Below are 14,224 nucleotides of genomic sequence, written 5' to 3'. Positions count from 1 at the left end.
GATTTGAGGACCTCCACATAAAACCAGATACACTGAATCTAATAGAAGGAAAAGTGGGGAAGAGTATCAAACACATGAGCGCAGGGGAAAATTTTCTCAATAGATTATTAATGGCTCAGGCTCTAAGATCAACTATATATAAATGAGATCTCATAAAATGAAAACCTTCTGCAAGGAAAAGGATACTGTCAATAGGACAAAACAGCAACCATAGAATGGGAAAAGATCTTTACCAACCCTCCATCTGATAGAGGGCAAATATCCAATATACACAAAGAACTCATGAAGTTAGATGCCAGAGAACCAAATAAATCCTACTAAAAATGGGGTACAGAGCTAAACTAAGAATTCTCACCTGAGAAAGCTCAAATGGCTGAAAGGTATGTGAAGAAATGTTTAACATTCTTGGTCATTAGAGAAATGCAAATCAAACCAACTCTGAGATTCAACTTCACACTAAGATCAAACACTCAGGTGATAGCAGATGCTGGCAAGGATGTGGAGGAAGAAGCACATTTCTCCATTGCTAGTAGGATTACAAGCCGGTACAACCACTCTGGAAATCAGTCTGGCTGTTCCTCAGAAAATTGGACATAGTGCTACCTGAGGACTCAGCTATACCACTCCTGAGCATATACCCCAAAAATGCTCCAACATAACAAGGACACATGCTCCACTATGTTCAAAGCAGCCTGATTTATAATAGCCAGAAGCTGGAAAGAACTCAGATGTCCTTCAAGAGAGGAATGGATACAGAAAATGTGGTACATTTACACAATGGAGTACTACTCAGCTATTAAAAACAATGGCTTCATGAAATTCTTAGGCAAATGGATGGAACTAGAAAATATCATCCTGAATGAGGCAACCCAGTCACAAAAGAACAAACATGGTATGTTCTCACTAACAGGTAGATATTAGGCAAAACACTTGGAATTCCCACAATACAAGTCACAGACCATAAGAAGCTCAAGAAGAAGGAAGACCAAAGTGTGGATGATCATTCCTACTTAGAAGGGAAAAGAAAATAATCACAGGGCGTAGGGGAGGGAGGTACGGGGGATGGAAAAGGGGGGGCATGGTCAGGTATGGGAAGAGATGTGGGATATGTACAAAGGGTCAGGAATTAAATGGAAGTGTGTAGCAGTGGAGGATGGGGAACTGCAGGTAGCCACTAGAAAGTCCCAGATCCTAGGAAAGCAAGAGTCTCCCAGGACCCAATGGGGATGACATTAGCTGAAATAGCCAACAATAGGGAGAGAGAACCTGTAGAGACCTTATCCAGAAGTTAATCATGGCCTCAAGTTGAGCAGTAGGACCACCCACCCCTCTCCAAAATTTTAACCTAGAATTGCTCTTGTCTAAATGAAATACAGGGACAAAGAATGGAGAAGAGACTGCCACCTAGGGATCCATCCCATCTGTAGACACCAAACCCAGACACTATTGCTGTTACCTAGTAGTGCTTGCTGTCAGGAGCCTGGTATGGCTGTCCCCTGAGAGGCTCTGTCAGAGCCTGACAAATACTGAGGCAGATGCTCACAGTCAACCATTGGACTGAGCATGAGGATCCCAATAAAGGGTTAGGGGATGGACTGAAGGAGCTGAAGAGGTTTGCAACACCATAGGAAAAACAACAGTATCAACCAACCAGATCCCCCACAGCTCCCTGGGACTAAACCACAAACCAAAAAATACATATTGAGGGACCCATGGCTCAGCTGCATATGTAGCAGAGGATGGCCTTGTCAGGCATCAATGGAATGGGAGGCCCTTTGTCCTGTGGGGACTCAATGCCCCGATGTAGGGGAATGTTAGTGCAATGAGGCAGAACTAAGTGGGTGGGTGGGGAGCTCCCTTATAGAAGCAGGGAGAAAGGGGAGAGGGGATAGGTGGTTTGTGTGTGGGGGAACCAGGAAGGGGTGTAACATTTGAAATGTAAATAAATAACATAACTAATAAAATATTTAAAGTAGTCTTATCATTGCATCTAAATTTGAATGAAAGTAAATGCCCATAAATTGATAGGTTTATACATAAAATGAGATAATACCTAATATTGAATATCATTCAATCATAAAAGGTACGACATACACTATAACATAGAGCAATCTTGAAGGCATTATACTAATTCAATAGTTACAAAGTAACATTATTTTTATGATTCAATTATTGTGCAATAAATAAAATAGGGAAACTGACAGGAAGTAGATTCGTTGTTTCTTAGTGAAAGTTTGGGTAGGAGTTTGTGTGTGTGTGTGTGTGTGTGTGTGTGTGTGTGTGTGTGAAGTAATTGTAGAATTGTCACTGTACTGTTTAAAGTGTTCTAATTTAACTGAGTTGATAGTTGTATATATCTGTGAATATACTAAAAACACTCAGTTTCATATCTGGGTAAATTATATCAAAAACATTTAGAAAGATGTTTATAGCCACTGGGAATCTATTATTGAAGGTAAATACCACACATGTTATCAAAACATTGTTTCAGGATGTATATTTATACCTCATGTGCCTTTTCTTGTGATTTCTTCTTTGTAGTAAATTATAAACTATAATAGTATGTATTGTGTCAAATGAATCTTCCTACATCACTGTATTTGGATATTATGTCAGAATAGTTCTAGCACTTCCCATTCTGAATTAATTTTCCACAACATTAACAAATAACATCGTTAAAATTTTAGACAATTTCTACTGAATATACTCACATCTGTCATCTTTTTGCTGTACAGACTTTTGCTCTTCAGTTTTCTTTTCCTGGGCAAGCTTAGGAGGCAAGATAATGGGCCTCCAAAACCCTAGAATCATATTAAATGGATCCAGTTACTTTTAATTATTACTAAAATGATATTTTGCAAAAGAATGTTTACTATATAATTCCACAATAAAAATCTTGTTTGATACTGTAAAATCTTTTTCAAAATGTATGTTTGTAATGGTGCTCCTATTTCCAAATTTCACAAATTGTACTAAAACCATATTAAAATGAATTTTAAATTGCTATGACATGCCTAACTCTGGATAACAATTAAAACATAGTCATCTCAAAAAAATTTGCAGGAAGTTCATAATAATTGACTAGTTAGATAAAACAATAACAATCTACTTAGTGTGCACACTCTCAGAAGGCAAGTAACTGTAGTTTTAGGTATTGGAGATAAGCAAACTCTTTTCCTTACATCTCTTTGTTGTTATAATGAGAATGGCTACATGTGGTAAATGCCTCCTGTAAGAATTATTGCTCATTTTGAAATGAACAGCAGATGAGTAGCACAAAGAACAAATTTTCTGTCTGTGTTATAAACATATTTTACTTATTAATAAAAAGGGAAATGTCAGATATATAAAACCAGCAAATTTATCAATAGACATTTTGTTAAAGAAGACATACAAGTGACTAAGAACACTTTCCTTATATTTTGAAATTTCAATTTTCATTGTTGGTTTAAAAAATCACATTTGCAGTATCAATTTATATTTTAAATGTAAACATTGATAAACATTGAGTGATGAATCCAAGATATTCCAAAACCCCCCACCCAAAATGACTTTTGACTATTTTTTGAACTTTTAGTGCATGTTATCTTAACTAAGTAAACTGAAAAGTTTATCATTATCAAAATAAGTTGAGAGATAACAAATTGTGATTAAGCATTCCAGTGGCAACATGTATGGTATTTGTAAAATCAAAGAATATTTTTATAAAGTTCCAAAATTTACATAGATTTCTAGACCATAAGATTTGAAAGTTTTGAGACTTTGTAAATTGTTTATATATAAAGCAAAGCAGAAAACATACTGAGAAAGGATTATATTTAGAGAAGAAAGGACTTTAATATACCACATTTCCTAAATGTTAGAATACATTTTCTTTTAAAAAACTGTTGATATGTTGCTACTAATATTTACACAAAAATACTTTTTGTGTAAATATAATAAAAGTAAGTAACAAGCATTCCAAAACTTTAAATAAATGTTTGAAAGTGTTTCTGTCTTCTGATTAGACATACACCAACATGTGCTTTATGCTAATTATTAAGATATTTGACAAGTATATTTTATCTTAGTTTGATATGAGCATACTAAGAGAAAACATACTTAACTGATCAGTTTCAGAGCAAATAATATTTTCTCAGTGTGGTGGTTTGAGTGAGAATGGCCCCTGTAGGCTCATATGTTTAAATGCTTGGTCCCCAGTAAGAGGAACTGTTTGAGAAGGATTATGAGATATGGCCTTGTTGGAGTAGGTTTGACATTTTTGGAGGATGTGTATCATCACTAGGGGTGTGCTTTGAGCTCCAAAACACCCACAAGAGGCCGATTTCATTCTCCTTCTCAACCTGCAAACTTTGGATCAGATGTGAGCTCTCAGGTAGTAACTGAGTATTAAGCTTGCCTGCCTACCTCTTGCCATGCTCCTCAACATAACAGACAAACCTGCTGAAAATGTTAAGTAAGCCCAAATTAAATGCTTCCTACTATAAGTTACCTTATTAGTGGTGTTTTGTCAAAGCAATAGTGACACTAAGGTATTCCTAAGCTTTCTAAATTCACAGATGTATTTAAGAAAACACTAGACTAGGAGTTTCTGTACTCTATTTAGCTTGGTCACTAATTACCTATGTGACAAATGAAGATGTCTATTTTGAGCTAGAGTTCTCTCATGTTTGTAGAACACACATACATACTATATTGCTATTGCTGTTTATTTTGTACACACTCATGTGTGCTTGCTTACAGATATGGGTGCACATATATGTGCAGATAGATGTGCATTTGTGTATGCATATTGGTAGAGGTCACAGGTCAACATCAAGTGTCTTGCCTTAGAAGATTTTCATGTTTTTAAAACAGAGCCACTCAACTAGAACTATAGCTTTCTGATTATCTTAGACTAATTGGTTGCCCATGGAGCCTTAGTAATGTTTCTATGTCTACCACCCCAACACTAGGATTAGAAGCATGTGGTAACATTCAGATTTTTAAAATCTGTTTTTATAAACTAGAAAACCCTGAGGATAAAAATGTGAAAATGCATTTACCACAATTGTGCTTGTAAACTAAGGCACTATATTCAGACAAGCCTAAGTTCAGAGTACCAGACAAATAACTTGTACTTATTATTACCATGGTTCTCAATGGGAAATACCTCTTGATGTTGACTGAAATTGCATCTTCATGATCAACAACATAAACATTGAAGTATGAGTTCACATTCTATTATTTACTGTGCTACTTATTTGTGCCTCAGTTTCTCCAAACTAAAATAAAGACGATGATAGTAACCTAACTTCTAGTATTGGGAGGACTTAATAAATTTGTATATATAAAACCTATGAGAATTAATTAACTAGCAATACTGAATCAATACTAATCAATACATATAAAATGTTTAGAGTAGTTTATAGTACCTATATCTAAAGCATATACATTTGTTTTAATGAGTTAATTAAATTGTGTAGGGCAGTAGTTCTCAGCCCTCCTAATACTGTGATGCTTCAGTATAGTTCTTCATGTTGTGGGGACTCAGAATCATAAAATTACTTTACTTGCTACATCATAACTGTAACTTTGCTACTGTTATGAATTTTAATTTAAGTATTTGATATGCAAGATATCTGATATGTGACCTTTGTGAAATGTCATTTGACCCCAAAAAGGGTCGCAACCCACAAGATAAGAACCACTTGTCTAGGGAATTGAGGATTATAGTGGTATATTATGATAAAATAAATGTGAGTAACAAGTAAGTGAAAACTATGCATTGATAACTATGTAACTTGAGGAAAGCCTTTATGAGAAATGAAAGATACTTTGAAAGCTGATATGCTTACACTTCTGTATTTAAATATTTTTACAATAACTAAATAGCAAAACTCTCCTTTTACCTGTTACAGAATGATGGGAGCTAAATTTAATAGTGTTTCACAGGCCACTATACATATTGTTTCTATACACATTTTCACTTTACTTCTTTTAAAACAAAGAGATAAAAAAATCACCTAAAGCAAGGCGATATTCCTAATTTTAAAAGTGAAATAAAAATCTGGGATTAAGATATTTAGTCTATGAAACACTTATGGGTTTTCTTAAGTGGTTTCAGCACCAAATCTATTAATGCTATTGCCATTTTTGAAAATGCCATGATGTTATTAATAAAATGTGTAATATATTTTAGAGGTCACATACACTATACCTTACCTGGAGGACGATTCTCCTTTCTACGAGCACCAAGCCGATGTGCTTCTAGGAGGTGTGTCTCATTTTCTGAATCACGGTGGTCAGACTCCACAAGATATCCTTCTCTTTCCTTATCCATTTGAAAGCCCTCATTGTCTAATCCTTTCTCTGCCTTTCTCAGGTATCTTTTACTTTCAGGTTCATTTTGATCTCTTTCGTTTCCAAATTGTGTCTGATGTTTATCAGAACTGGAGCCTACTTCATTTTTTTCAGTGATACTCTGAAATGTTTGAAGGTCACCCTGACATTTTCCAAAGCTCTCTTGAGGTACTATAGACGTAAACTGATATTTTCCGGAGCTATCCCAGTATCCAGCATGAGCAGATTCTAATTGTTTTCTTTTAGCATCTAACCAGCTCTGTAGAGACTCAGACTTGTGAACCACCTTTAGTCTTTCCAAATTGCAGGTACTTTTGCATGTTTCAGCCTTCTTCATGTATTTCATAGAATCAGAGGACATGACAGGGCTTTCAGAATCTGAATTTACCGTTCTACTTTCAGACCACGAATCCTTTGGGAACTGGTTGCTAGTACTGCTGTGGTGAAATGTTTGTGTATCCATGAAATATTTCACAGCTGCTGAGGCTAGTTCACATCTTTCTGAATCTGAGTCTGTCTCACTTGGTTCAGAATCAGAGTCCACCATATATCTCTTAGTTCTTGGTTTTTCTGTTTCATCACCCTGTATCAGATGTACTTTAGATATTGGTGTTCTATCTTTTTCTGTGTGTGAGTCCACTGAATAACTCTCAGAATCAGGGATCATCCACAAATTTTCATTCTCCATCTTTGTTTCTTCAGATTCTATCAGACGTTTTATAGAAGCTGAAGCCATTTGGAATTTTTCTTCTTTCTTCCTTTCATTGTCAGAGTCAGAGAATCTTTCAGAGTTAGACTCTTCCAGGGACTTTTCTGATCCTGAAGGCATCCAATGTTCCAGAGATCCAGATTCCATCTGGCACTGTTCAATTCTCACCAGGTGCTCCCCAGTCTTGGTCAAGTCTTCAATGGAGATTGAATCCAGCTGACAAGTTTCTGCTTTAAAGAAGCGTTTTCTAGAGTGTGAATCCCTTGGAGACTTTTCTGTGTCAGAATCCAGTCCCCACATTACGGATCCAGAGGCTTTAGATTGTTCTTCTAACTCAAAATCTGAGACAACACCTCTGTCGGAGTCTGAATCAATCACACACTTTTCAGAACCAGAGTCCACAAGAGGAGTATCACTTTCAATTATTGTTAGGTCTTGGAGAGTTTTATAATAAAAAGAACCCCCTAAAGTTTCAAATGAATCTGTATTCTGGATTTCTGTTTCAGATTTGTATCCTTTGTCACATTCCAGTGTAAATGCTCCTTCATCACTTAAAGAAAAAAAAACATGAATACATGTTTAAATATTTACCAGTTGGTATCATTATGGCTCTAATTTAATTCTTCCATAAGACCATACAATGGAGCACATTGTCCTTCTGTTGATATGAACCAAAAGACAATACTAAGCATTTTAAAAAAAACATTAATGTGTTGATTTAACAACCACTAGCATCTTTTCCTTAGAATAACTATTTTCCAATACACCTAAACTTATTTCTCAGAATAGAATACTTTCTTGTCAATATGTGATTTTCTTGTCTCTATCTAGTCAATATACCAGTATTTAGGGATCAAGTAACATATTTAAAGTGTAGTATAAAATGAAAGAAGATGTATTTTTTTCTTTCAAGTCTAGGTGAAAATTGTACATAGGTAGATCTGATTATTAATGAGATTTACCTTGGAGAGTCAACTCTTTGTGAAGATGAATAACTCTCAGATACTCCTTGATTTGGAACAGATGTACATTGCACAGGAGGGTCACATGATAAAATAGATGAAGTCGCTGGCTGAAAAAGAAATAAATCATAAAGTATATTTTTTAATTAAACACAAAATACAGCAAATTAAACATTTAGACTACAAAGGATATTAACATGGTTAGCTATAAACTTGTGATTGATAGGCTTTGTAGAATATTTATGGGTAAAACCTCAGAATTAATATTGAGCATAAGGGTAAAGCATGGGATGTTTGTTCATCATCTATGTTCCTATAAACTAGGTTCCACTCCTAAATACAAGAAGAATTCTATGAAACTCAGTCTTTGGATTGCACGTAAGTAGCATTTGATTCAAAAGGGAGTAAGCAAGTTCTCTTTGTTAAATATTTCAAGTTAGTATTCAGAAAAAATCTCCCTGCTGCTTGTTATGAATGTGAGTAGGCCACCTCAGTCTCCATACAAAAGCTAATTTAACATGTGCTTAGAAAAAAATATAACAAACAACACTTAGAGAACAGTTACAGATGAGGAAGTACATGCAAATGATCATATGCTTCTAGAAAAACAGAGATGGAAATATTTTATATCAAGTGACAATTTATCAGTTCCTAATTCAAGATTCTTCCTTGATTATTAACTCTAAATTCTCCCATTGAATATTTTAAAGTGATAATAGATTATTCAATTAAGTCAACACAACCTGTTTATTTCTCCTTCCTCAAGGTTAAGTAAAGTTTTGTTCAAGTACAATGACTTCTGTTAAGAATGTATAGGTAAACAAGATCCATCATTTTGCTGCATACAAAAAACACACTTCAACAACAACAACAGCCACTACCTCAGAGTATGGGGCTGGAAAACTTTTTTCCAAGCAAATGGTCCCAAGAAACTAGTCATTCTAATATCCAATAAAATCTACCTTCAAACAAAAATATTCAAAAGAGATGGGGAAGGACACTTCATACGCATCAAAGGAAAAATCCACCAAGATGAATTCTTGATTCCAAACATCTATTCTCCAAGCGCAAGGGTACCCACATTTGTAAATGAAACTTTATTAAAGCTCAAAACACACATTGCACCACACACAATAATAGTGGGAGATTTCAACCTCCCACACTCACCAATGTACAGGTCATTGAAACAGAAACTGAACAGAGACACAGTGAAACTAATAGAGGTTATGAAGCAAATGGACTTAACAGATATATGTACAAAACACTTCACCCTAAAACAAAAGAATACATCTTCTTCTCAGCGCCTCATAGAACTGTCTCTAAAACTGATCATATAATTGGACAGGAAACAACCCTCAAAAGATACATTAAGATTGAAATAATCCCATGAATCCTGTCATATCGCCACAGACCAAGGCTGGACTTCAATAACAACAAAAACAAGAGAAAGTACACATACACATGGAAGTTGAACAACACTCTACTCAATAACTTGTTCAAGGAAGAAATAAAGAAAGAAATTAAAGACTTTCTAGAATTCAAAAAAAAAAAAAAACTGAAGGCACACAGCATACCCAAACTTATGGGACACAATGAAAGCAGTGCTAAGAGAAAAATTCATAGTACTAAATGTCTTCATAAAGAAATTGGAGAGATCCTACAGTAACAACAGCACACCTGAAAGCCCAAGAAGCAAAAGAAGCAAACACATTCAAGAAGAGTAGATGGCAGGAAACAGCCAAACTCAGGGTTGAAATCAACCAATTAGAAAGAAAAAGAACAATACAAGGAATCCACAAAACCAAGAACTGTTTCTTTGAGAAAATCAACAAGATAGGTAAACAATTAGCCAAATTAACTAAAGGGTATGGAGTTAGTATCCAAATTAACAAAATAGAAATGAAAATGGATAAATAGCAAAAGAAACTGAAGAAATTTTAAAAAATCATCAGACCTTACTACAAAAGCCTATACTTGACAAAACTGGAAAATCTTGATGAGATGGATGAATGGACAATTTTCTAGACAGATACCACCTACCAAAGTTAAATAAAAATCTGGTAAACTGTCTAGACAGTTGGATAAATCCTTAGGAAAAAGAAGGACTCATGAACAACCTCTCAACCAAAATAAACAAAAAACAAAAAACAAACAACAACAGCAACAAAACAAAAAACAAACAAACCACCAAAAACCAGAACAAGAACATTTCAGTGCAGAATTCTACCAGACCTTCAAAGAATAGCTAATACCAATACTTCTCAAACTGTTCCACAAAAGAGAAATTGAAGGAAAAGGAACACTACCTTATTTGTTCTCTGAAGCTACAGGTACACTGATACCTAACCCACATAAAGGCCCAAACAAAGAGAAATTCAGACCAATATTGCTTAAAATTTGATGCAAAAATACTCAGTAGAATTCTTGCAAACCAAATCCCCCAGTGGAGGGATGTTGGTCATCAACCCACCTCAAAATTTTTGACCCAGAAGAGATCCTGTCTAAAAGAAATGCAGGAACAAAACTAGAGCAGAGACTGAAGAAAAGGCCATCTGGTGACTGGCCTAAACTTGGGATATGACCCATAGCCACGCATCAAATCCTGACACTATAACTGATGCTGTGGTGTGCTTACATATATAGCTGAGCATGGCTGTCCTATGAGAGTCTCTACTAGCAGCTGACTGAAGAAAGATGCAGATAATTACAGTCCACCACTGAACTGAAGTTGGGGACATTCTCTGCAAGAGTTAGGAGAAGGATTAAAGTATCAGAAGGGGATGGCAACCCCATAGGAAGACTAACAGTCTCAACTAATCCAGACCCCTGGGATCTCTTGAGGCAGTGACCCCCAGCACATATGTAGCAGAGCACTGCCTTGTCTGGCTTCAATGGGAGAGGATTTACCTAATCCTGCAGAGCCTGGACATCCAAAGGAGGAGCGATTCCTTGGGCTGGGTGTGTGTGTGGGTTGTGCATGTTGGGTGGTTGTCAGAAAGTACCCTCTTTGAGGCAAAATGGGAGGGGGGATTAAGTGAAAAACTCTGGGAGAAGTGAGTGGAAGAGGAACAACATTTAGAATGTACATAAATAAAATAATTTAAAATAGAAATCAGAATTAATGCAAGTGATTTAATAGAAACCTTAAAGTAAAAATGCCTAACAAATGTGACTTTTAGACATGTAGAAAATACACGAAGAGAAAAGAATATTTAAGAATGTCCAAAATTAATTTTATCTATGTGAAGAGATTTCTTTCTTTAATGTAACTTGAATGAGACATAATAATATACATAAACTATAATGTGTTCTTTAGGTAGGATACCAGAAAATTTCCATACTATTCTTTTTCAAAATTGATGTTAATACATGAAAGGTTTGAGATATAGTTTCTCAGAAGAAAGCATGAGTTTCAAGATGTTTAAAGAAACCTTTATGTCATCTCATACAGTATTATAAAAGGTAAACGATGAAGAAATTAAAGATAACATATATTCCTTTAAACATCTATCTAAAAAGTGTAAGAACTCAAAAGTTTTCTGACTCTTATTCTCAAGTTTTATATAGTAAAGACTATTAAACCCCAATTCTTCAGTTGCTAGTTTTTATTATTTTGTTTTGTTATTTTTCTGTTCTAAATTTTTTATTATATAGTCAATGTACACAATGAAAAAGTTCAAATTGCATTTTCCTTTAAGTACTTTGACTATATTCACTGCATCCCACTCTCCTGTCCCATTTTCAACTGACCATCTTACCAATTTGTCTCCCTTTAATTTCATATTAGGTATGTATGTGTATGCATATTTTTCTAGGGAAAAATGTGATGTTTGTGTGAGGCTCCTTACTTCACTTAATATGATTATCTCTAGTTCCATCCATTTTATTGCAAATTATATAGTTCCATTCTTCTACATGGGTGAATGAAATTCCATTGTTCATCTATACAACATTTTCTTTATCCATTCTTCTAATGAGGAACACCTAGGATGAACCTATAATTTGGATATTATGAATAGTGTCATAAGAGTGATATGTCTGGGATATGTGCCATTTCTAGGTTTAGGTTTTTGTTTATACTTTGAACTTGCTAGCAGAAAATACAGTATAGGCATGCACTTCAACTCATAGGCAGGCGTAAGTGTCAACTTTCTGAACATGACTCTTATATTTCAGAAAATGACAGCAAGAAGTGATCATGACATAGTAACAGTAAGTCCAAAGCCAACATCGTCCTTGATGGAGAGAATCTCAAAACATTGTCACTAAAATCAGGACTAGAGTAAGGAAATATGTTCTCCATACCAACTTAATGCAGCATTTAGCTAGAGTAGTAAGAAAACTGAAGGAGATCAAGTGGATACAAATCAGAAAGGATGAAGGCCAAGTGTCTCCATTTAAAGATAATAGAATTTATATACACAAAGACCCTTGAAACCTACAGGAATCTTCGACAACTAATAAATGCTTTCAGCATACTAAGACAGAAAATTAACACAAAAATAATGGCTTTCCTATAATCAAATGGAAAAGAGAGAGAAAAAAGAAACAAGGAAATAATGACTTTCACAACAGCCTCAAAAAATATCCTGGCATAAATTTAAGAATGTAAATAAAAGACTCATGTAATAAAAGGCTTATGACATGGAAGGAAGAGGAAACTGAAGAAGATATTAGAAGATGGAAATATATTCCTTGCTTATGGATCAATAAAATTAATTTTGTTATAATCGGCATCTACCAAAAGCAGCCTACAGAATCAGTCCAATCTGTATCAAAATACCAACACAATTCTTCACAGAAAAACCCAAACAAGCAAAAACAAGAACAAAACCATCTACAACTTCATATGAAAACATAAAAATCTAGGAGAGCTAAAAATAATCCTGAATAATAAAAGATTTATTAGAGGCATCATCAGTTCAGTCCAGATTTCAACATGTGTTATAGAGCTACAGTAATACAAAAAGCATGGTCCTAGCATTGAGAAAGAGAGATACAGAGAGAGGTGGAGAGGGATGTGGGGGCAGAGATAGAGAGACAGACGGAGACAGATAGGCAGACAGGTGGGCAAACATTAATGAACAGAATCTAACTGAAGAATTCTACATAATTCCCCAAACCTACAGATACCCAATTTGAATAAAGAAACAAAAAATACACTAGAGGAAGGATAGCATCTTCAAGAAATGTGCTGGTCATCCTGGATAGCCACATGTAGAAGAATAAAAGTAGATCTATAACTATCTCCCTGCACAAAACTCGACAGTAAATAGATCAATGACCTAAACCTAAAAACAAATCTCTGAATCTTATAGAAAGGAAAAGTAGAGAATAGGTTTGACCTCACTGGAACAGGAAAAGAATTTCTTAAAAAGACACATGTTACAGGCATTATGACTAACAGTTAATAAATGTGACCTCATGAAGCTATACATTTCAGTATAGCAAAGGACACTTATTTAAGCAAAGTGACAGTCGACATAATGAGAAAAGGCTTTACCAAATATATGTCTTAGAATATTAATATAGAGGATTAGTATCTAGAATATATGAACAACTAAAAGAGCCTACCACCTCCTCTAGCACTGTAGCCAACATCTAGGCTACAGGACCCACTATACTACCAGAACACACCCACAAGACTTTTAGCAGCGTTTACTCATTCATATTATAAACTTACTTTCTACATCCTCCTTCAGGGTCTAGCTTGGTGAGTATCCCCAACCTTTCCTTCTTTTTATTACGTTTATTTTTTACTGTCCAGATGTTTCTATCCTGCTGGTGCACCCTCCCACAGTTCCTCATCCCATTCCTCCTTCCCCCTGTCTCTAAGAGGATGCCTCCCAGCAGACATCCCAAACCCCTGGAGGGCCTCAAGTCTCTTGAGGGTTAAGGTGTATCATCTCCCACTGAGGTCAGACCAGGAAGTCCTCTACTGTATATGTTTTGGGGCCTTGGAACAGCTGCTTGGATGATGGTTGAGTGTCTGAGAAATCTCAATATCCTTGACCTTTTTGTCCATGACATTTTCCAAAACATACCAGATTTAGTCTGAGTACCACACCTAGTACACCAGCCTAGGGTAGACTTCTCTGTCTTCACTTCAGAGGAGCTGTAGGCTTTGCCACTATCTCCCCTAACTTTCCTCTATACCACAGGCCTCTCAAATATCATAGCAACTTTTCTACTCAGTATTATCTATGCCTAT

At 35.4% G+C, this 14,224-nt stretch overlaps 1 protein-coding gene across 3 annotated transcripts in view; it reads right to left on the bottom strand.

Moving 5' to 3' along the window:
- The window catches only part of Tex16 (testis expressed gene 16), a 373,047-nt gene that overhangs the window by 157,618 nt on the left and 201,205 nt on the right, over positions 1-14,224 (bottom strand). For all 3 annotated transcript variants that reach the window (NM_001417287.1, NM_001417288.1, NM_001417289.1), the window contains 3 exon segments: positions 2,712-2,801; positions 6,205-7,601; positions 8,014-8,123. In NM_001417287.1, the coding sequence (NP_001404216.1) occupies positions 2,712-2,801; positions 6,205-7,601; positions 8,014-8,123 (1,597 nt within the window).

This window comes from Rattus norvegicus, chromosome X, assembly GCF_021556685.1.
Source record: "Rattus norvegicus strain SHRSP/BbbUtx chromosome X, alternate assembly SHRSP_T2T, whole genome shotgun sequence".
Taxonomy (NCBI): domain Eukaryota; kingdom Metazoa; phylum Chordata; class Mammalia; order Rodentia; family Muridae; genus Rattus; species Rattus norvegicus.
This window is presented reverse-complemented; position numbering and strand designations above follow the sequence as displayed.